Below are 24,155 nucleotides of genomic sequence, written 5' to 3'. Positions count from 1 at the left end.
GTCAGTTTGGTAGGTTGCGTTTTGCTTTCGAGGCGGAATAACTTTGCTAAATAAACGCCCATTCCATGATGCGGAATGTGGTATTTTTGAAGCCAAAACGTTTGCCTTGCAGCGTGCAGCAATGGGAAGCACCCTTCCTGCCGCAAATGCAATGTAATGTTCCCCGAGCTCAGTTTGTAGCACCGGTGTTGTGATGCATTGTGGGGGGTGTGAGGGGGACGAAGGTTACGGATGGTGGTGGCTATTGCGTGCTGCGTTTCCACATGTGACTACTGCCCAATAACATAATTTTTCTGGAGTGTTTTTTTTTTTTAAACAAAGGTTCGACGTTCACGCAATTTCAGCGGGGGGTGGAGCTGTGCACGCGCCAAGTCCTCGTGACGCTGCGTTGGCGCCGGTCACCCTGTGGCACTTGGCACCGGCACGGTGGCACGCACCAAACACCTCTTCTGTCTTGGTGCGTTGGAATTCGCCAACCACTTTACCGCCACGGCGTAGTTTATGCCCGTCGGTTGTGATGGGAAGGGTGCCGATGACACTCCAAGCTCGGATCGGTGCAGACGTAACATTTTGTGAAAATTAAGCTGACCCACGGACATTGTTTTTTTCCAGTTCCAGAAATATCATGGAGTGCGCATGTATGTATGTTGAACTTCTTTCGCGCCGTACGTAGCCAACGGTGGTAAAAGGCGGTGCGTGGGAAGTTCAACAAACTAAACACAAAGCGGTTCTCACGAAACGAGTTTTCAATGTAAATGTACAAGTGCACGGTTCTCCTCCAGTGGCTTCCTGCTATCGGAAGGAAGAGCGTTCCAGACGGCAGCGGGTCTGAATCGCGCGATGCCGGTGACCACCGTTTTGTTCGATGAAGAGCCGAAAGCCGCTGCTGCGAGGGATGACCACAGTCGCCAAAAGCGGTTGTAAAGGAAAAATAAGTTATTTAGAACGTCCGTACTAATCCATTTTAGTGCATCCGTTTCAAGCTGTCGCCCCCCCCCCCCCCCATGTGGTCATGGGCAGTAATGCAATTACATCACAAGCCCCGTGGGCCCCCCCCGATCCGAAAGATTATCGAAGGTTTTGCGATCTGGTCGCGTCTTCCTTTATAACGCGACTCTAAATAATAAATCGATTTTAAAACCCCCGAAGCTTACCAAGGCGACCTGGTTGCTCTCCGCGCCACGCCCGGCGGTCCGGCCCAAGTCACGGCGTGTGACCCCCCCCGGTGACCCGGGTCGTGTGGTTGGGGGGTGGGGGGTGGGGGAGGCCCCGCTTGGGCGGTGTTGAAGAGATCGTCTGCCCGTGACGAGGGGGGGGGTGTACTGGGACCAGGCTCACTTCCAAGACACGCTTTGCACTTGCCGCTTCGGTCCGTGGAGGTAATGAAATGAGAAGACGCGTCCACAGTTTTGTCCGGCCTCTCTTTGTTTTATTCTCTCCCTCACCCCGCGCGCGCGCCGACTTCCTGCTGTTCCCGATTTGTGTTTGTGTCTTCTTTAGGTTTGGCTCGAGAGGAGAGAGGGAGGGAGGGAGAGTGTGCACGCTTTCTTTCTCTGTTGCGAAAATCTGCTAAGCGGATCGAGTCTGTTCGTGTGTGTCACGGTTGTTTTGTGTTTTAACGTTAAGCTCGAGGGGAGGGGCGGGGGTCACGTTTTTGACGGCAAAGTTATCGTTTTCTCACGTTGCTGTTACATTCGGGATATCGCTGTTACGTTTTTGACGTTTACCCGTACCGATCAAGTACTGTATTATTTGTCATCTTGTTTGTCCTTTTTTTTGTTTTGAGAACAATTGACGATGAAAGAGGGGGGGGTCATATTCCTCGTGTCTCCATGAGTTCTTGCCTGTGCGAGTTTTTGACTTTGTAAAAAAAAAAATCACTTTTCCCGACGCGGGCACACGCACACACAAAGATAAAGATCCCCATGTAGCCTGTAACAGATTAGGGACAAGTGCTGTTGGCGAGCAGCACATGAAGGCCGGCACAGCACACGAGGGGGTGGGTGGCCAATGCACGCACGCACACGCGCGCGTCCATCCGTCGGTCCCTCTCCTCCTCGGAGTCGACAAGAGTTCGAGGGCCGTCAATTGGCCCGGCTCCTACGGAGCTCAGACCTTTCGATATAAAGCTTTCGTGACTGCAGGGATTCATCTTCTTGGTTCTTTCGGTAAAGTCACGTCGAAGGGAAGTAATAAAATAATAAAAATAAAACGTAACAAAATAATTCTCACGACGTTTTATTATGTTTTATTGCTTTTTATTTTATTACTTCCCTTCTACGTGACTTTACCGAAAGAACCAAGAAGAGCAGCTCAGACCGCTCAGGGGTTTTCATTTTTTTCACGGCTGTGCTGCTTCGCGTTGGGTTTACTGCTATTCGAATGGTGGAATAAACTTGACAATTGAAAAGGGGCGAAGGAAAAGGGTTCACGAACGCGGCGTTTGGTGCCACTTTAGCGCTGGCAGTGAAGTCTTCATTGGTGTGATTGAGGGGGGGGGGACCACACTTTTTTCGATTTAAAGCTTTCGTGACTGCAGGGATTCATCTTATTGGTTCTTTCGGTAAAGTCACGTAGAAGGGAAGTAAAAAAAAACGTAATAAAATAATTCTCACGACGTTTCGGCCACAACGCAAGCAGCCGTCCTCAGGTGAAGACCAGGTCTGTCGGGGAGACAGCGTCTGAATGAAACACCACCACGCTTGGAGCGTATATTTAAGCTGGGTTGGAAGGGCGCCTTGACAAAATAATTTGCATATCAAGAGGAATTTAGCATATTTATGGGAAATGCAGGTATGTGATTAGTACTACTTGTGAAATGCGTAAGAGGTGGGCGGGGGGTTTCAAAGTCCGCAGGATTAGCAGCATCAAAGGGAGGGGATAGGGGTAGCATTAATAAAGGGAAGGAATGTTAATAGTATGTAGCTTTTTTATTATTTATTACTTCCCTTCTACGTGACTTTACCGAAAGAACCAAAAAGATATACAACTTTTCAAGCCATTCCCCGTGTTTAGCCGGGGGGGTGGGGGGGTGTGTAAACGCGGCAATTACTACTTGAGCTCACTGGAGTGTTGGAGGGTAAAGCCACAACATTTACAATTTAAATAGTACGACGTTTCGCTGGTAATTACATCAACCAGCTTCATAGGGCGATTTGCCAAAATAGTGACGCAATCCACCTGCTTCCGGTCTTGAATCGAGCAGCAGCAAGACGACGTCATCACTGAACCCATCAGCTGCATATATCAGAGGAGGGGGCGGGGTTATTGTAATTCTATGATCGATTAGTAATCCGTTAATTAGCATGTTTCCTCTATAAGGAATATTAGTTGTAAGATATATTACTGAATATGCGTCCAGGCCGCACTAAGCCTGTAGCTGTCATAGCGGTAACAATTATTTGCATTCAATTTCAATGGATTTTCGAATTGGTCTCGGCCAGTAATTAATTCTAGATTTGAAGCTTTCGTGACTGCAAGGATTCATCCTCTTTGGTTTTTTCGGTAAAGTCACGTTGGTAAATCAAATCAAACAAATGAAAACGACTAAATTAAATCGCGACGTTTCGGGCGCTTGTATTGCGCCCGAAACGTCGTGATTTAATTTAGTTTTCATTTATTTGATTTGATTTTTACCTACGTGACTTTACCGAAACAACCAAAGAGCAGTAATAATTCGTTTTACACAACACTTCAACGTTATCAAGAGCAATTGAGTGCCCTTGTTGGCAAGCATGTTCTGCAACTCATCCAGCGACACAAAATGTGACCGGATAGATGTTGACATTTTTTACAACAATTTTCGTGTGAGATTCGTACAGTCATCCCATCTCTATAATCGGAAATTGATCATTTAGAAAGCCTAGTTTCACTTCCCCCCCTCTCCATAACGCCCGATTCCCAGGGTCTTCGTCAAACGTAGGACCGAGGTTTTCCAAGATGTGCCTTGTGGGACTGGCGTGGCCCGGCCAGGAGATCCTGTTCCTAAGATCTGCAGGTGATGCAGGTGAAGCTTGCCAATGGTGGGCCCTTCTCAATCAGGTGGTCACAAGCCTTCGCAAGAGGCGAATGTGAGATCAACGTCACCTCCCGGGCAAGTTCAAGCGGGCGGCATGAAGATAATCCCTCTGATGTGGTTTTAAAAAAATATTCCGCCTGTACCGCTTTTCACGACCATGCAAATCGCTTGAGCACGTGGAGTAAAACGTCGTACATAACGCCAAAAAAAAACTTTCGGATTTCCACCCAAACAGTTGACAACATTCTTCCTTGAACCGTGGCTCCCATCTCCCCGTGATCCGCCAACTCGCCCGGTCGACCTCCACACGATCGGAGCACCATGCCCCGTCACCGGGAGATGTGAACTTTGAAATGACAACGTCACACGATTGCTAATAATTATGGTTACTCGACAAAAGTGTGCAAACTGCTTTAGACGGGGAGTTGAGCCGTCGGCTGCAGGTGAATAAATAAGGCAACTCGCCGTTCCCATGCGTCTGGCGCTTGTCAACATTATTTCCGACTAATCGCCCATAAATGTCTGTCCGTCCCGCGCGTGACGTCACTCCACACGAGGTCCATACCTGCGTGACGTCACTCCACATGAGGCCCACCCCCCCCTAATTAATATTCATGAGTGGGTGGAGTTTTACACGAACGCAGGTCGAGCTGAATTAATAGATTTATTACGCAAAGTCGCTTCAAATATGACGTTTCTTTACAGAAAGTGACGGTAAAAAATAAGTCTACGCAGCACATTGCTACATCCGTGCGTGACGTCACTGCAAAAGAGCCCCCCCCCCTTATTAATATTCATGCCCGCGTGGAAATTTCCACTAACGCACAAGAAGGCCGCACCCCTCCCCTCATTAATAATTATTAGCGGGTGACGTCACTCCACCTGCCGCACCCCTCCACAATAACCATTAGCAGGTGACGTCACTTCACATGCCGCACCCCTCCCAATAACCATGAGGGGGTGACGTCACTCCACATGCCGCACCCCTCCCCAATAACCATTAGCGGGTGACGTCACTCCACATGCCGCACCCCTCCACAATAACTATGAGGGGGTGACGTCACTCCACCTGCCACACCCCTCCCCATTAACCATGAGCGGGTGACGTCACTCCACAGAGGGCAACCTCCTCCATCTCATTAATAATCATGAGCTGACCAATTTTTTGTTTAACATTTCAGATTTACTGCAATATACAGTACACCCGTCCTTGGGCGGGCAAAAAAAGCCAATTTTTTTATTTTACAATTTCCAATCGTCTCCACAGACTTCTGGCAGCGCTCGATGTCAGTAGGATTGGTTCAGCACGAGCCAACGCCAGAGCGGGTGAACACGTGGGCAGGCTTTCGCGACCAATACTATTCGTTATGAAGGTTTTCTGGGTTCGATCGCGTTATTTATAAATGTGTCGTAACCCTCCCACCACCCGACACGGCCAATTAGTAAGGGATTTGGTGGAGGGGGCTGGTGGAGGGGGTTGGTGGAGAGGGGGGGGGGCTGGTGGAGAGGGGGGGGGGCTGGTGGAGGAGGGGGGGGGCTGGTGGAGGAGGGGGGGGGCTGGTGGAGGGTGGGGGCTGGTGGAGAGAGGGGGATGGTGGAGGGGGCTAGTGGAGGGGGGGGGGGCGGGTGGAGGGGGGGGGCTGGTGGAGAGGGAAGGGCTGGTGGATAGAGGGGTCTGGTGGAGGGGGGGGCTGGTGGAGGGAGGGGGCTGATGGAGGGGGAGGGGCTGATGGAGGGGGAGGGGCTGGTGGAGGGGGGGGGGATGGTGAAGGGAGGGGGCTGGTGGATGGAGGGGTCTGGTGGAGGGGGGGGGGCTGGTGGAGGGGGGGGGATGGTGAAGGGAGGGGGCTGGTGGATGGAGGGGTCTGGTGGAGGGGGGGGGCTGGTGGAGGGGGGGGGCTGGTGGTGGGAGGGGGCGGGGCTCCATCCGTCAACGTCTCGTGGGCTTCAACTTCGTCGCGCGCGTGGTGATGACGCTGCGTGGTGATGACGTCACGGCGTTCCCCAGAGAGGCCGCGGGGGCCGCCTTCCTCACCCAAGATGGCGGCTCCCGCGCCTCCGCGTTGATCTCGCGAGAGTAGCCCCCCCTCTCCCCTCCCCCACCACCGGGTGCAGTCAAACATCGCCTGCGCCCTTGCCCCGACACTCCGCTAAGGCTACCCGGGGGATCTTTGTCTTTGTGCAGCGAAGGTTCGTAGCGCGCTGCACTTCTTGGCCAAGCGCGCGCGCGTGGTCCGGGCCACCCGACTCGTTATCGATTACTTACCGACTCGTTATCGATTATTGATCTTTGTCGGGGATGCTTTGTGTCTTGCGCGCGCGTGTGTGCTGTGTGTGCTGTGTGTGTGTTACATCTCTCGCGTTGAAGCGCGCCCGCTGTTGTTGTTGTTGACGAATGCGTTGAGGTGTTTGTGTTGTTGTTGTTCTCGTGTTGTGAACGCGAGTTTGTCCCGACGACTCAACACTGCCCATAGACTCAGCACTACCCATAGACTCAACACTGCCCATAGATTCAACTCTGCTCATAGACTCAACACTGCCCATAGACTCAACACTACCCATAGACTCAACACTGCCCATAGACTCAACACTGCCCATAGACTCAACACTACCCAAAGACTCAACACTGTCCATAGACTCAACACTGCCCATAGACTCAGCACTACCCATAGACTCAACACTACCCATAGACTCAACACTGTCCATAGACTCAACACTACCCATAGACTCAACACTACCCATAGACTCAACACTACCCATAGACTCAACACTGTCCATAGACTCAACACTGCCCATAGACTCAACACTACCCATAGACTCAACACTGCCCATAGACTCAACACTGCCCATAGACTCAACACTGCCCATAGACTCAACACTGCCCATAGACTCAACACTGCCCATAGACTCAACACTGCCCATAGACTCAACACTGCCCATAGACTCAACACTGCCCATAGACTCAACACTGCCCATAGACTCAACACTGCCCATAGACTCAACACTGCCCATAGACTCAACACTACCCATAGACTCAACACTGCCCATAGACTCAACACTACCCATAGACTCAACACTACCCATAGACTCAACACTACCCATAGACTCAACACTGTCCATAGACTCAACACTGCCCATAGACTCAACACTACCCATAGACTCAACACTGCCCATAGACTCAACACTGCCCATAGACTCAACACTGCCCATAGACTCAACACTGCCCATAGACTCAACACTGCCCATAGACTCAACACTGCCCATAGACTCAACACTGCCCATAGACTCAACACTGCCCATAGACTCAACACTGCCCATAGAATCAACACTGCCCATAGACTCAACACTGCCCATAGACTCAACTCTACCCATAGACTCAACACTGCCCATAGACTCAACACTGCCCATAGACTCAACACTGCCCATAGACTCAACACTGCCCATAGATTCAACTCTACCCATAGACTCAACACTGCCCATAGACTCAACACTGCCCATAGAATCAACACTGCCCATAGACTCAACACTGCCCATAGACTCAACACTGCCCATAGACTCAACACTGCCCATAGACTCAACACTGCCCATAGACTCAACACTGCCCATAGACTCAACACTGCCCATAGACTCAACACTGCCCATAGACTCAACACTGCCCATAGACTCAACACTGCCCATAGACTCAACACTGCCCATAGACTCAACACTGCTCATAGACTCAACACTGCCCATAGACTCAACACTGCCCATAGACTCAACACTGCCCTGAGACTCAACACTGCCCATAGACTCAACACTGCCCATAGACTCAACACTACCCACAGACTCAACACTGCCCATAGACTCAACACTACCCATAGACTCAACACTATCCATAGACTCAACACTGCCCATAGACTCAACACTATCCATAGACTCAACACTACCCATAGACTCAACACTGCCCATAGACTCAACACTGCCCATAGATTCAACTCTGCTCATAGACTCAACACTATCCATAGACTCAACACTGCCCATAGACTCAACACTATCCATAGACTCAACACTACCCATAGACTCAACACTACCCATAGACTCAACACTATCCATAGACTCAACACTGCCCATAGACTCAACACTATCCATAGACTCAACACTATCCATAGACTCAACACTGCCCATAGACTCAACACTGCCCATAGACTCAACACTGCTCATAGACTCAACACTGCCCATAGACTCAACTCTGCTCATAGACTCAACTCTGCTCATAGACTCAACACTGCCCATAGACTCAACTCTGCTCATAGACTCAACACTGCCCATAGACTCAACACTACCCATAGACTCAACACTACCCATAGACTCAACACTACCCATAGACTCAACACTGCCCATAGACTCAACACTACCCATAGACTCAACACTACCCACAGACTCAACACTGACCATAGACTCAACACTACCCATAGACTCAACACTACCCACAGACTCAACACTGCCCATAGACTCAACACTACCCATAGACTCAACACTACCCATAGACTCAACACTGCCCATAGACTCAACACTACCCATAGACTCAACACTACCCATAGACTCAACACTACCCATAGACTCAACACTGCCCATAGACTCAACACTGCCCATAGACTCAACACTACCCATAGACTCAACACTGCCCATAGACTCAACACTACCCATAGACTCAACACTACCCATAGACTCAACACTGCCCATAGACTCAACACTGCCCATAGACTCAACACTACCCATAGACTCAACACTGCCCATAGACTCAACACTACCCATAGACTGAACACTACCCATAGACTCAACACTACCCATAGACTCAACACTGCCCACAGACTCAACACTACCCATAGACTGAACACTACCCATAGACTCAACACTGCCCACAGACTCAACACTGCCCACATACTCAACACTGCCCACAGACTCAACACTACCCACAGACTCAACACTACCCATAGACTCAACACTGCCCATAGACTCAACACTGCCCATAGACTCAACACTGCCCACAGACTCAACACTACCCACAGACTCAACACTACCCACAGACTCAACACTACCCATAGACTCAACACTACCCATAGACTCAACATTCTACATACATACACCCGTCGTGTCCAGTAGAGGGCAGTAATAGCAAACATCCAGTGTTGTACGGCCTGCTTCATGCATGGAATCTGCTGTGTATCGTTTGCGAGGTGTATGGGATCTGTGCGTTCAGTGAGGTATTCACTCGTTATTCGCGAACTTGATATCCGCGATGTTTGGCCTATCCGCCAGCCACATCTGTAACTCTGCACGACTGCTGCGTCGAGACATTGAAGTGATGAGGTCAAGTGACGAGAGAATGTTACGAGAAATCACATTGATGAGAGACATAGACTCACAGAGAGACCCACAGACTCACATAGAGACCCACAGACTCCCATAGAGACCTAGACTCACATAGAGACCCATAGACTCACATAGAGACATAGACTCGTGTAGAGACCCACAGATTCCCATAGAGACATAGACTCACACAGAGATCCACAGACTCACGTAGAGACCCACAGACTCCCATAGAGACATGCTCACATAGAGACCCATAGACTCACATAGAGACATAGACTCGTGTAGAGACCCACAGACTCACATAGAGACATAGACTCACACAGAGACCCACAGACTCACGTACAGACCCACAGACTCCCATAGAGACATGCTCACATAGAGACTCGTAGACTCACATAGAGACATAGACTCGTGTAGAGACCCACAGACTCACATAGAGACAGAGACTCACACAGAGACCCACAGACTCACGTAGAGACCCACAGACTCCCATAGAGACATTTGGCTGAACATTTAGACGCCAAATGAATGTAACCCGTTGCTGCTTTTGTTGTTGTTGTTGATCTTAAAGGTGCATTGAAAAATTATAATACTCCGACTGATGCTCCTGCTGTTGTGGAGTGACTCATGCAGCCAGCTATGGCTGCAGGGTTTTGGTAGTACTTGTTGTTTATGCCATTTATTGTGAAAATTCTGTCACAGTTCCTATGACCACTGTTTCATTGCTTTCATGGCTTTATTTTGGTGATTTCGAAAAGTGTATTGGTTTGGCCATGTTTATGTTGTTGTAGTACAGAGTTAAACTGATGGCCTTAATCTAAGTTGTCTTGTGGTTGTTGTTGTTATTTGACTTGCATCTCACTGGGATTTTTGTGTACGGTGCTTTTTCTGCAATATTTTGCTGTCTTTTCTTGGATTTTCTGTTTGCACTTAGTCACATATTCACTTTAAGATGTTTTTTGTTCGTGTTTTAGTTTTTTTGTTTGTTGCGGTTGCACCCGATTCAAGAGCCGAATGGCTCACAGGGCTCTACACCTAATACATGAAACTTGAAAACTTGTTGTTTGTAGTAGTCACGAAGGCGCTTCTGCCGCTCAAAGTTGCGGCGTGGCAGGGCGCGTGTTTCCCCGGTCGACGTTGCCATGGCGAGGCCGTGTCCGTTCTCGGAGGACAACTTCACGCGGCTCGCCTCGCAGAGCAACGTCTACGGGCTGGCCGCGTTCCGCACGCCGGCCGCGGGCCCAGAGGCCCTAGTGGCGGCCCTCAAGGGCAAGCTGCTGTCCCTGCGGTACGAGAGGGTCGGCACGCCGGGCCGCCTGCGTGCCGTGGCCAGGGAGGTGCACTTCACCTACATACCCGGTACGAGCCCGGGGGGAGGCGGGGGATCTGCCTGAGGGGATGAGAGGGGTCCCTGAGGGGTCTCGGGGTCAGGGTCAGAGGGGCAGGGTGGTGGGTTGTGAGGGGGGTGCCCTGCACCTTCATACCCGGTACGAGCTAAGTGGAGGCCGGATTAGGACTATTTTTAAACAATTGATTTTGTTCTTGTCCCACGCTGCAATTTTACCTACCGGCCCACTGGCCCTCGGAACGGACCGGCCCCCACCGGGCATTTGCCCCCTAGACGGCACCTTTGGCCAGTCCAGAGCCTGCTAGCTACTGACGATGTTGACGGTTCAACTGGACGACGATGGTCACGAGTAGCGTTAACCTGCCTTGTTCCCCCAGTGGACGCTGAGATCGTGTCGATCGACGCGTTCTGCAAACCGGCGCCCAGGAGTGGCCTCGTCATCGGAATCACCTTCATCAAGGTGTCTGCTCCCCCCGCACGCTCCCTCCAGGGTTAACCTAAAGCGGGAGGGTGGGGGGGCGGGGTTCGGAGGGGAACCTACGGCGACCCGTGGGACGAGATGGGCCCGCGGGATTTATTTCGTACCGTGACGAAAGCGTCCTCAAATGTTGACGTCAAGTTACGATATTGATCTACGTTTGTTGCCAGGCATAGCCTCAATAGGGTTCCAAGACTCGTTTTTGAGGGACCCTCAAAGGGGTATTGATGGGGGTATTGTTGACCCATGGAATCAACGAGGGCTTCATGGGTTCCTTTAAATGCAACGGGAAAACACAGCCCAAGCAGGGCAGATGAGGGAACCCCCTTCCCAACATAAACCCGGGTTTTTAAATCTGTGCCTTCCACGACCACTGAGCTACATGAGGCCGACCGCTTAGGCGCCACGGTGGCTAGGAGATGTTAACTACCTCGCCTGGTTTACAGGAGGTCGTGGGTTTGATCCCGACCTTGACGCCTGCTGCTGTAGAGTTGGATTTGTGTTGCTATACAGGGTGCTTAAAAAAAATGTGAACACTTCTTAGAATTTTCAACGATGCCACAAGATATGTGGCTCCGGGCTCTGGAGACCACCTGGAGAAGATTCCAGGCACGCGTTGACATTGATGGCCAACAAGTGGAGACTTTTTGAAGCTATTAACATACATTTGTTATCATGTTACACTGTATGTTACATTAAAAACGATAGTCCCATGTAAGTGTTCACATTTTTTTGAACTGCCCTGGAAATTTCCATTATGATAAGCCACTTCATTGAGCTATCAATTGTGTACTCTTAGTTTTTTCGGTAAAGTCACGTAGGTAAAAAAATGAAATTAAAATGAATATAATAAAATAATAAAAATCACGACGTTTCGGAGGCAACACAAGTCTCCGTCATCAGGTGGGACCGTCACAGCCAGATTTGCTGTATGACGGAGACTTGTGTTGCCTCCGAAATGTCGTGATTTTTATTATTTTATTAATTTAAATTTCATTTTTTTACCTACGTGACTTTACCGAAAAAACTAAGAGTATGAATCCTTGCAGTCACGAAAGCTTCAAATCTAGAACTATCAATTGTGGCCAGGTCGCTTCTAAATTAAGCGCTACATAGCTCAGAGGGCCTTACCTGCTAAAATAAAAAGAGTTAATAGGTAGTTACATTGGAAACTGCCCGCAGACGATATTCGTCCGTCACTTCAAGCGCCTTGGCCGCACTAATCGTGTTGGACCCATGTCTCTGTCCCTCCGTTTCCTCCCGCAGGACTCGGGAGACAAGGCGAGTCCCTTCCTCAACATTTACTGTGACTACGAGCCGGGCTCCGAGTACAATCTCGACTCCATTGCCCGTGAGTCCTGCACTGTCCGGCACGGGGAAGGTGGTGACCCCCCCCGTCCAACAGAGACACCGAGCGTGTCGCCGTGTGTAGTGGCATAGCGCTGGCTGCTGGCGACAAAGGGGATCTGCGGCGTACGGCAGCCCTGACGTCGGCAGGCCAAGATAGACACGAGAGGGGAAAGGTCACAGAAGGGGCCCAGCAGGAACCCGCTGGTAGGTTCCAGAAAGGGGGCGTGGCCGGGGGCGGAGCCAGACCACGCTGGGAGTATAAGAGGGGCCCATGTGGGGGACCTCGGGGCTGTCGTTGGAGTGGGATCCCAGTCCACTCTCCGCCTGTCCCCCGTGTCTCCCCGTGAGCCCGCAGAGAGCTGCCTCAACCTGGAGCTGCAGTTCATCCCTTTCCAGCTGTGCCACACCGAGTGAGTGACTGACACCACCACGCGTACACACACACAGACACACACACACACACGCACACACACGCACACACACGCACACACTCGCACACACACGCACACACACGCACACACACGCACACACACACACACTCTCACACACACACTCACCTTGCCGCATCCCACTCTCACCACCAGTCAACCAACTCGCCCTCACCCGTCACCCCTCACACCTTCCCCACCACACCAAACTATCTCACCAACCCCACGTCACCCCACCAACTTCACTCACTCACTCGCCTCCTGTGCATGCGTGTCTGCGTGTTTGCTTTTATATATATACGTGTGTGTTCTTCTGTGGGTAGCGGTTTGCGACTAGTACACTCACCTGGAAACGCGAGTTGCAATCCCGCTCACGGCCAACACCGTTTCTGGGCCTCCCCTAGGTCGATTCAGCCTCAAATGAGTACCTGGTGCGGTGTGTAAACCTCAGCATTGGGGAGACAAAGGCGGCGTGGGCGTGGTGCTGGCCACCCACCCCCTCGTGTGCCGTGCCAGCCTTCATAGGTGCTCGCTAACAGCACTTGCCCCAACAGTCTGTTAAGGCTATACGGGGGATATTTATCTTTGTTTGTTTGTTGTGCGTGTTTGTGTTCACACAGGGTTCAGGATGGGCCCACGAGCGAGACCGTGTTCCTGCTGAGTGGACACGACATGTGCGTCCACGTCTACAAAGAGGTACGGGGATGTCACCTGGATCAACCCCGACAAATGTTGGGCAGACAGGACGAATGATCGGCACGAGACTAAAAGAACACCACAGGAATATAAAAAAACTCCCAAATACAACTGGCGGCAGTGGCAGAACACGCGTGCCAACAAGGACACTCAATTGATTTTGATCATGTTGAAGTGCTGTGCAAAACTAGTTACTACTGGCCAACACTACAGTAAAACCTTGGATTGCGAGTAACTTGGTCTGCGAGTGTTTTGCAAGACGAGCAAAATTTTTTAATAAATTTTAATTTGATAAACGAGCGAGGTCTTGCAATACGAGTAGCACGTGTATACACTTTGTCTGCCGAGCGTCACGTGATCACAACTGATTTCCGAGTGCTTTGATATACGAGTGCTTTGATATACGAGTGCTTTGGAATACAAACACGTTTCCGGAACGAATTATGTCTCGCAATCTGAGGTTTTACTGTAATTAGAAATTGAGAGAAATAAATGTTTTTGTTACTTTTCGGATAGCTACAGCCTTAGTGCTGCTTGGAAGCCAATCATCCAACAATACATTCATCTTCTTGGTTCTTTCGGTAAAGTCACGTAGAAGGGAAATAATAAAATAATAAAAATAAAACATAATAAAATAATTCTCACGACGTTTCGGCCACAACGCAAGCAGCCGTCCTCAAACAAGACATTGTTTAAATGCATGCCTATACAGGCCACCATACTTCAATGGGAATTGCCGTTTTCACGGCTATTTTGGTGCACACAATCGACAGGAAATTCAAAAACAATGGGCTCGTGTAATGCGCGTGCCTAATGTGCGTCGACTCATTAATCCCCCCCCCCTCCCCAACTTCTCGCAAGAGTCGTCACCACATCTACGCCTCTATTTAAGGCACGAAACACGTGGACTTCTCCACAAATCTGGCTGTTGCCTGATGTGATTGCTGGCGAAACGTCGTGCTCAGATTGTAAATGTCGTGGCTTGGCTCTTAAACACGCCGGTTAGTGCTGTGCTGGTAACGGATTGGCCACGTTCTGTTTACGAGACAAACCTTAAATTTCGATTTAAAGCTTTCGTGACTGCAGGGATTAATATTGTTGTTTTTTTTGGTAAAGTCACGTAGAAGGGAAATAATAAAATAATAAAAATGAAACGTAATAAAATAAAATTCTCACGACGTTTCGGCCACAACGCAAGCAGCCATCCTCAGGTGAAGAACAGGTCTGTCGGAAAGACAACATCTGCATGTCTTTCAGCAGACGCTGTCTTTCCGACAGACCTGTTCTTCGACAGCCCTGTTCTTCACCTGAGGACGGCTGCTTGCGTTGTGGCCGAAACGTCATGAGAATTTTATTTTATTCTGTTTTATTTTTATTATTTTATTATTTCCCTTCTACGTGACTTTACCGAAAGAACCAAGAATATGAGACAAGCCTTACTGATTGGCTGTGGTGGCAGGTTTAACGACACATTTATACATTTGTGCGATCCAGCCCAAAAAAAATCCCATTTCAAGTGAAACTACGGACACGCACGGGTGTCCAGGGTGGCGGCTGACGCACGCGTCGAAAAAAAAAAAGAAACCCTTGGTGACATACGGGCACGGGTCTCAAATCTACGACCGTGGGGTTTTAAGAAGGAAACCGGAATGTGCCCCGGTCTTTTGCCAACGCGGCGAGGAGACGTTCTGTTGGTCTTTCGGTTGCGTCCGTGTCTTCGGCGACGTCTTGGCAAACGCCGCTCATCCCCCGATTTGCTTCCTGTGACGGCAGAGCGGTACCCAGCATCAGTTTGAGGAGGTTGCCGTGGAGACGTTCTTCCCGGAGCTCACTCAGCTCAGCGGCAAGTGAGTGACGGCGAGGGGGGGGGGGCTGGGGGGGGGGAGGACACAGGAGGCCAGGGCAGAGGTCGCAACCGGGTACCCGATACCCGTACCCTACCCGATACCCGGCTACCCGTACCCGGCCGGGTACGGGTACCCGTTTGCGACCCTGGTGCGGCCGGGTACGGGTAGGCCGTGAGTCACTGGTGAGTAACCGTTTGTCACTCATTTCCCAACGTCTTGTCTCTTCTCACAATTCAAGTTCCTAGAATCAACCCACCCGCGCCTGCAACATAGCTTCATCCCAGAGGTCGCAATCGGGTACCCGTACCCTACCCGATACCCGGCCGGGTACGGGTAGCCAGGTATTGGGTACGGTACGGGTACCCGTTTGCGACCCTGGTGCGGCCGGGTACGGGTAAGGAATCAAAACTCGTTTGCGACCTCTGGGCCAGGGACTCGGGATTTTTATAATGGCAGTGTCGGAGACACTGAGTAAGTACAACTGATGTCCTGGGTTTGAACCACGCTGGGAGCATCACAGGCGCCAGCTTTAACAAGCTGGTGCGTGTGCCTGTGTGTGTGTGTGCGATGGTGTCGCGGTTAGCGCTACGCTGCGCTACGAACCCGGCGACCCGAGTTGGATTCCCGCTCACGGCCAACACCGGTGACGATTATCTGAACCGGTCCTGGGTCTCACCTAGGTCGGCTTGACCTCAAATGAGTACCTGGCGCGGTGTGTAAACATCGCCACTGGGGAGACAAAGGCGGTCGGCCACCCACTCCCACGTTGTGCCATCCTGCTCACTAACGGCACCTGCCCCAATCGTCTGTTGAAGGCTAAACTAAACTAATCTATTTTTATTTTACCAGGTGAGGCCTACTGAGCTACAGAGCTTTTTTCAGAAGCGACCTGGCCACAAGTGATATCCCAACGAAGTGGCTCGTCGCGTGGAAATGTATAGCAGCCAAATACTTGATTCTAAATGTGGAGGGGAAAAAACGGACGGCCCGGATAAAAATCCACGCGACCACAGGAAAAACATGCGAACTCCAAATATACAACCGACGACCTCCTTGCACACCAGGCGAGGCAGTTAACATCTCGCCACCGTGACGCCCCTGGGCTTGACATGGGGGGAGGGTCCTTGTCTCCGCAGCGTGCAGTGGCTGCAGGTGCTGGCGCTGCCGTGTGGGAAGCGGAGGCTCACGGCCGTCGGGAGTCAGAACGGAGCCGTGTCCCTCGCTCTCGTGCAGCTGAGCTCTCGGAGTGCGTCCCGGGGAGACACGTGGGATGCCATTCGGGAGACGGGGGGAGGGGGCGGGCACACACGGGCAAGAGAGGGAATATAGACAGGGAGGCAGGGCGAGACTGAGAAAGACACGGGGAGACGCGCAGGGACACACGGGGGGAGGTGTAGACACACGGACACACAGGATGGACACGGGCATACGGGCAGACACACGGAGAGTCACACGGAGACACACACGGAGACACACACGGAGACACACATGGAGACACACACGGAGAGTCACGCGGAGTTACACGGAGACACACACGGAGACACACACGGAGACACACACACGGAGACACATACGGAGACACACGGAGACTCACACGGAGACACATACAGAGACACAAGGAGCCACACACGGAGACACACATGGAGAGCCACACGGAGACACGCACGGGGACACGCACGGAGACACGCACAGAGACACACGGAGAGTCACACGGAGACACACGCGGAGACACGCGGAGACACACACGGAGTCACACACGGAGACACACACGGAGAGCCACACGGAGACACGCACAGAGACACACGGAGACACACACGGAGAGTCACACGGAGACACACACGGAGACACACGCGGAGACACGCGGTAACACACACGGAGTCACACGAAGACACACACGGAGACACACACGGAGACACACACGGAGACACACACGGAGACACACGGACACACATGCGCGCCACCACCAGCGACCTCTTGTGTGTGTGCGTGCCGTGTGCAGCCGTGCTGCAGCGGTGGAGCGTGCAGCAGGACGGGCCCGTGACCCACGTGCAGATCTTTCCCACGGGTAAACGAGCGCACGCAACCGCACGCAACTGCATGCAACTAATTGCAACCGCACGCAACTGCTTGCAATCGCACACAACTGCTCGCAACCGCATGCAACCGCTTGCAACCGCACACAACCGCACGCAACTGCTTGCAACTGCACGCAACCGCACGCAACCGCATGCAACTTCTTAAAACCGCACGCAACTGCACGCAATCGCACGCAACTGCACGCAATCGCATGCAACCGCATGCAACTTCTTGCAACCGCACGCAAACGCACACAACCACAGCCCACCGTACGCACGGCTCACCGTAAACAAGTATTCGTGTCTATCCGCAATGATGAACCATTTGTTACACTTCGTGCCGTGCGTATAGTGCGGGGCCAAACGCAGACACGTCACGTCTCACAGACGGGTGCGCGGTGGTGCCAGTGGGGAGCCGATGATGCGACGTGTAAATCCCCGTTGAGCAAGTTTGGTCAATTTAGTACCGTGACGCAGGCACACGATGACCTCCTCGTGTCGGATGACCGCCGCGGGATCTTTAACGTCCACCGTGAAGCCGGACGCCGCCGCGTCTCGTTGCCGGCACGCCGCAGTGTTAACCGGGGCGGCCTGTCGACCTCGAACCTCCCCCACGCCGCACCTCCGATTAGCGCGGTTGGATACGTACGGTGCGAAATAAGTTCTACGTACGTACAAAAGTGTCAACGCGCTCCCGCTGGGCCATGCTGACGCACCGGGTCTCCGTGTGTGTGTCCGTGTGTGTGTGTCCGCGTGTGTGTGTCCGCGCGTGTGTGTCCGCGCGTGTGTGTCCGTGTGTGCGTGTGTCCGTGTGTGCGTGTGTCCGTGTGTGCGTGTGTCCGTGTGTGTGTGTCCGTGTGTTCGTGTGTGTGTGTGCGTGTGTCCGTGTGTGTGTGTGCGTGTGTGTGTGTGCGTGTGTCCGTGTGTGTGTGTGTCCGTGTGTGTGTCCGTGCGTGTGTCCGTGTGTGTGTGTGCGTGTGTCCGTGTGTGTGTGTGCGTGTGTCCGTGTGTGTGTGTGCGTGTGTCCGTGTGTGTGTCCGTGTGCGTGTGTCCGTGTGTGTGTGTGTCCGTGTGTGCGTAGATCCGCACGGCCAGGCCGCTGAGGAGCTGCCTTCATTCCACCTGCTGGTCGCGAGCGCCATCGAGACGAGCGTCGTGTACAGGTGTGTACAGGTGTGTGTACAGGTGTGTGTACAGTGTGTACAGTGTGTACGGGTGTGTACGGGTGTGCACGGGTGTGTGTACAGGTGTGTAAGGTGTGTACAGGTGTGTGTACAGGTGTGTGTACAAGTGTGTGTACAGGTGTACACAGGTGTACACAGGTGTGTGTACAGGTGTGTGTACAGGTGTGTGTACAGGTGTGCACAGGTGTGTACAGGTGTGCGTCCGCCACCACCGCCGTCCCCCCCACCTCCTCGTGTCTCTCTACCGCCCGCCTCGCGTGTGCACTCCGTCATCTAGCTTCTCGTCACGTCTCGCTTGTACAGCTCTGCGCCCTCTCTGTTTTGCTTGTTACCGTCTGTACTCATTGGCCCTTTCGGTAAAGTCATGTGTGTAGAAATAAAATGAAGTAAAAAATTCTAACAAATCACGACGTTTCGAACGCAACACAAGCGCTCGTCCTCAGGTGAAAATGGCGTAAAGCGCCCAGCGAGGAAACACGCAGAGGGACATCGCACGCAGAGGGACATCGCACGCAGAGGGACATCGCACGCAGAGGGACATCGCACGCAGAGGGACATCGCACGCAGAGGGACATCGCACGCAGAGGGACATCGCACGCAGAGGGACATCGCACGCAGAGGGACATCGCACGCAGAGGGACATCGCACGCAGAGGGACATCGCACGCAGAGGGACATCGCACGCAGAGCACACGGAGAACGGCAAACTGCACAGAGATGATACCGTCTGGTTCGTTTGATTTGTCTCGTCTCCATCGGTTTGTCTCCCTGTCATTCGTTACGTCTGGCTATCATTGCCGTCCGCCACGTGTGTACTGTCTCAACTGTACTGTCTGCCACGTGTGTACTGTCTCGGCTGTACTGTCTGCCACGTGTGTACTGTCTCGGCTGTACTGTCTGCCACGTGTGTACTGTCTTGGCTGTACTGTCCGCCACGTGTGTACTGTCTCGGCTGTACTGTCTGCCACGTGTGTTTCAGCTGTACTGTCTGCCACGTGTGTGTCAGCTGTACTGTCGGCCTCTTGTGTGCTGTCTTGGTTGTACTGTCTTCCTCGTATGTACTGTCTCAGCTGTACTGCCTGCCACGTGTGTACTGTCCAGCTGTTGCCATCTCTATTCAGTCTCGTCTGTGCTGTTTCATTTGCATCGTCCATCTCATCCATATTGCCCCGTTGGGCTCCGCCGTTAAAAATCTTGTGGCTGGGTCGGTGTGCTGTCGCTGCTGCTGCTGCTGTGGTTGTGCTGCTGCTGCTGCTGCTGTGGTGATGTGCTGCTGCTGCTGTGGTGCTGCTGTGGTATGGTGGTGGTGGTGTGCTGCTGTTGCTACTGTGCTGCTGCTGCTGTGGTGCTGCTGCTGCTGGTGTTGTGGTGGTGGTGTGCTGCTGCCACTGCTGCTGCTGTTACTACTGTGCTCCTGCTGCTGTGGTTGTGCTGCTGCTGCTGTTACTACTGTGCTGCTGCTGCTGCTGCTGTTACTACTGTGCTGCTGCTGCTGCTGCTGTTACTACTGTGCTGCTGCTCCTGCTGCTGTGGTGGTGTGCTGCTGCTGTGGTGGTGGTGTGATGCTGCTGGTACTGTGCATCTGCTGCTGCTGGTGTTGTGGTGGTGGTGTGCTGCTGCCACTGCTGCTGCTGTTACTACTGTGCTGCTGCTGCTGTGGTTGTGCTGCTGCTGCTGCTGCTGTGGTTGTGCTGTTGCTGCTGCTGCGGTGGCGCTGCCAGGGACGTGCTGGTGCGGGGACTGAGCGACCAGGTGGTGCTGCCGGGCAGCGACCGCTACGACAGCGCGCTGTGCGCACTCGTGTGCGACGTCGACTGTGACGGCCACGACGAGATCCTGCTGGGCACCTACGGGCAGGTGGGGGGGGGGTGGGTGGGGTGTGGGGGGGGCGTGTGTGTGGGGGGTGTGTGGGGGTGTGTGGGGGGGGTGTGTGGGGGGGGTGGGGGCGTGTGCGTGGGGGGTGTGTGGGGGGCGTGGGGGGTGTGCGGGGGGGGTTGCGTTGGGGGTCTGCGTGGGCGGTGTGTGGGGGGGGGTGTGTGTGGGGGGGTGTGTGTGGGGGGGTGTGTGTGGGGGGGTGTGTGTGGGGGGGTGTGTGTGGGGGGGTGTGTGGGGGGGGGTGTGTGTGGGGGGGTGTGTGTGTGGGGTGTGTGTGGGGGGGTGTGTGTGGGGGGGTGTGTGTGGGGGGGTGTGTGTGGGGGGGTGTGTGTGGGGGGTGTGTGTGTGGGGGGGTGTGTGTGGGGGGGTGTGTGGGGGCGTTTCGTGGGTGGGCGCGTGTGTGGGTAGGTGTGTGTGTGGGGGGCACGTGTGTGGGTAGGTGTGTGTGTGGGGGGCACGTGTGTGGGTAGGTGTGTGTGTGGGGGGCACGTGTGTGTGTGTGTATGGGGAGCGGTAGTGTAGCGGTCAGCGCTACGAACCTGGCGACCCGGGTTCGATTCCCGCTCACGGCCAACACCGGTGACGATTATCTGAGCCGGTCCTCTCTCTCCTTCCGTCTCGCCGTCCACAGGAGCTCCTCTGCTTCAAGGAGAGCGGCGGCAAGTCCGGCGTCAGCGGGGCGGGCGGGCGCGAGTGGAGCCTGGCCTGGCGCCGCTGGTTCCCGGGGCCTCTGCTTGCGCTGGCCCTGGTGGACGTGACGCGCGACGGACTGCGTGACCTCCTCGCAGTCACCATCAAGGGGCTGCACGTGCTGCAGGTGGTGCCCCCCCCCCGACCCCCCCTCCCCCCCCCCGGTCTCTCTCTGTTTGACACGGAGGCTTTCGTGAAGCAAGCAGGAGGATGCCTCCACAACTCTCTGGCTATAGTAGTAGGTTTTTACCCTTTTGACTGGTACAAAAACTGACACCTTTATACAAGGGGTCATGTTTGTAATAACCACAACACAAGCAGTCAAAATGCAAACAAAAAGAAACAACTCTGATGATGATAATGATATGCACTGTCCTTGAAGTTGATTGGTCCACACCCGAGACAGCTTTTCTTAGAGCCTAGTCTCCATTGGTGTTGGACCAGATGACGCCAAAAGGCGTACAACTCAAAGACAGCGCACCATCAGAGTTAGACGCAGAGCCGCAGCGGCGACGACGGTCGCTGCAGTTTCACTTTCAGGTGGTCAGGGCCTGATGAGCGTGTGGGGAGCGGCGGAGTGGCGTCGCCGTTGGCGTCTCCCGATTCGTGTTTGTGGATCGGGGCGATCGGTGATCCAGGACCAGAGGTCGCAAACGGGTTTTGATTCCTTACCCGTACTCGGCCGCACTAGGGTCGCAAATGGGTAGGGTACGGGTACCCGTTCCCTACCCGTACCCTACCCTACCCGAAATGAGTGACAAACGGTGACTCACCAGTGACTCACGGCCTACCCGTACCCGGCCGCACCAGGGTCGCAAACGGCTACCCCGGCCGGGTACAGGTAGCCGGGTATCGGGTAGGGTACGGGTATCGGGTACCCGGTTGCGACCTTTGCCCAGGACCCGGTGCTTCGCTCCAGCCGCTCGCTGGCGATCGTTCTCGGTCACTTCATTAAATCATGTTGTGCTTTCCCGCCAGGGAGGGGCCCGGTTACTGATGGGGGGTGTGGGATGGTGGGGGTGGGGGTAGCGAGCGAGCGACATGAACCCTGATCCAGCAGCGAGAGAATATCCCCCCTCTAGTGGATCGGCCAATCTTCATTTTCACGCGCCAATATCGCCGTCAAGAAAGCAGGCGCACCGGTGCACGTTTACAGCGGAACGGGAACGGTGCAGGGTGGGGTGGAGGTGGGGGTGGGGGGGGGGCCGGGGGGGGGGGGTGGCGGTAGAGCAACAGTACCTGGTTTCGGTGCGGCTGGATAAATGTCGTGATGGGGTCCCGCGTGGCTGGCCCGGTGCGATCCGTGGAGCCGAGACCGGGCCACGTGACCGTGTGGAAGTGAAGAAGTCGCGAGCCCGGTGTGACCCGTGCACACCTGGTTATACATTTTATTTTTTTTAAACAGTTTGGTGCAGCTTTCCCGTGACCCCCCTCCCCTCCCCCCCCCCCCCAGTTTGACCTGGAGAAGGCCGCCGACATTCTGCTGAGCCGCCTGCAGGCGTTGGGGTCGGCGGAGGAGGCCGCGACGATCGGAGGTCGCGGGCCGCGCGACGAAGGGCGCCGTGGAGACGCGGCCGCCGAGACGTCGCCGTGAGGAGGAGCCACGCGGTAACGCCGGCGGAGTCGGCCTTACACCTTGCAGGGGGCTTTAGCGACCAATGTCATCCATAAGAGGGACCCGCTCTTGCAACTTCCTTCGTCTTTGGGCGCGATTCATTCTGCGGTAGTCAGAACTCTTCTCGAAGACCCAAGCGGGAGGACGACTTCTTCGCAAGTCGCCCCGATGGTGCCCCGGCTGTGGTGATCGCCAGCGAATAATCACGCTGGAATCGTGAACGTCGTGCGTTTAAACTCTCCAACGCACAACCGGTGTGCCGCAGTAAACTAATTGTAACGTTTTGTCTCCGTGACGAGCCTCGGGTAATGGGCTTTGTCGGGTGGGGTGGCGGGTTTAACGGCACATTAATATTTACGCGATCTCACCCGAAAAAAACCTCTTCTCTGCGAGATGCTAAACTCCACCCCACACCCGTGAACGACGGGACTCGGAGCGTAACACGCACAGAGCCCCCTCTTGTGTCTCTCCACTGCTGGATGAGGTACTCCCCATGCCTAAAGCAACCCTGTTGCACATGCTGGGAGCACCACCATCATCCTCTATCCAGACTCCTCGTCCCCACTTCGCTTCCGGGATCTTGACGGTGAAGAATTCGGGGGCGATTTTAGGCTTAGGGGGCCCTCCTAATATCCGTGGACGAACACCGATAAATTTGATACTTTTGGTGCATCTTGTTTGACCGCCGAGCCAAGGTGTCTCGTGGCCTAGAAATAAATGTGCACAATCGGTGGGATGAATTCACTTCCCGCTCCGTGGTCATTCCTGTTGTCCGTGTGAAAGTTTACAAAAGGAGTTGTAGGTCTGCGGATGGTGAAAGGAATTTTCGTAGCCGGATGAGGCCGCCGGATAACCGGAGGGGGGGGGTAGATCTGGCAGTCTCGCGCGGCTGCAGCATACAGAGGACACGGAGAGAAACGTTCACGGTCCGTCACGGCCACCGCGGCCGCCACCTTTTATTCACCACAACCACAGTCCACTCAACCACCAACCATCTCCGCCCCCCCACCCCACCCCACCCCACAAATCACATGGCTCAGCACCACACGCCGTTAACCACACAGCCACTCAAGTGGCTCACCACAAACCACACACCTCCCTCCCACCTCACCTCCCCATCACTAACCACACCACCAACCGCCGCCACTCTACGATAGCCGGCGCCAAAAACCGTGCCACGCGCCCTCCCGTGCGGCCTTG

General features: G+C 53.6%; 1 protein-coding gene across 3 annotated transcripts; it reads left to right on the top strand.

The window, feature by feature from the left end:
- Window positions 1-6,130: 6,130 nt before the first annotated feature.
- On the top strand, window positions 6,131-23,682 carry KPTN (kaptin, actin binding protein). Of its 3 annotated transcripts, none has more exons than XM_078878903.1 (13): window positions 6,131-6,208; window positions 10,485-10,729; window positions 11,096-11,178; window positions 12,463-12,547; window positions 12,902-12,956; window positions 13,595-13,670; window positions 15,444-15,517; window positions 16,654-16,763; window positions 17,517-17,582; window positions 18,674-18,755; window positions 20,497-20,632; window positions 21,282-21,467; window positions 22,794-23,682. In XM_078878903.1, exons 2-13 carry the CDS (start codon window positions 10,513-10,515, stop codon window positions 22,932-22,934), a joined length of 1,311 nt encoding a protein of 436 aa, XP_078735029.1. In that variant the 5' UTR covers window positions 6,131-6,208; window positions 10,485-10,512; the 3' UTR covers window positions 22,935-23,682. The 3 variants fall into 3 exon arrangements, with proteins under 3 accessions (XP_078735029.1, XP_078735028.1, XP_078735030.1); XM_078878902.1 differs by having other exon boundaries at window positions 6,133-6,208; window positions 10,441-10,729; XM_078878904.1 differs by lacking the exons at window positions 20,497-20,632; window positions 21,282-21,467; window positions 22,794-23,682 and adding an exon at window positions 19,207-19,530 and having other exon boundaries at window positions 6,133-6,208; window positions 10,441-10,729; window positions 18,674-18,765.
- The last annotated feature ends 473 nt before the right edge of the window (window positions 23,683-24,155 follow it).

The sequence above is a fragment of the Lampetra fluviatilis genome, chromosome 52 (assembly GCF_964198595.1).
Source record: "Lampetra fluviatilis chromosome 52, kcLamFluv1.1, whole genome shotgun sequence".
In the NCBI taxonomy this organism is placed as follows: domain Eukaryota; kingdom Metazoa; phylum Chordata; class Hyperoartia; order Petromyzontiformes; family Petromyzontidae; genus Lampetra; species Lampetra fluviatilis.
This window is presented reverse-complemented; position numbering and strand designations above follow the sequence as displayed.

Excerpts from the sequence above, each read along its gene's own strand:
- KPTN (XM_078878903.1), top strand. The coding sequence starts at position 10,513 with ATGGCGAGGCCGTGTCCGTTCTCGGAGGACAACTTCACGCGGCTCGCC. Across the intron at positions 11,179-12,462 it reads TCGGAATCACCTTCATCAAG|GACTCGGGAGACAAGGCGAG; the intron begins GTGTCTGCTCCC and ends TTCCTCCCGCAG. Across the intron at positions 17,583-18,673 it reads CGTGCAGATCTTTCCCACGG|ATCCGCACGGCCAGGCCGCT; the intron begins GTAAACGAGCGC and ends GTGTGTGCGTAG.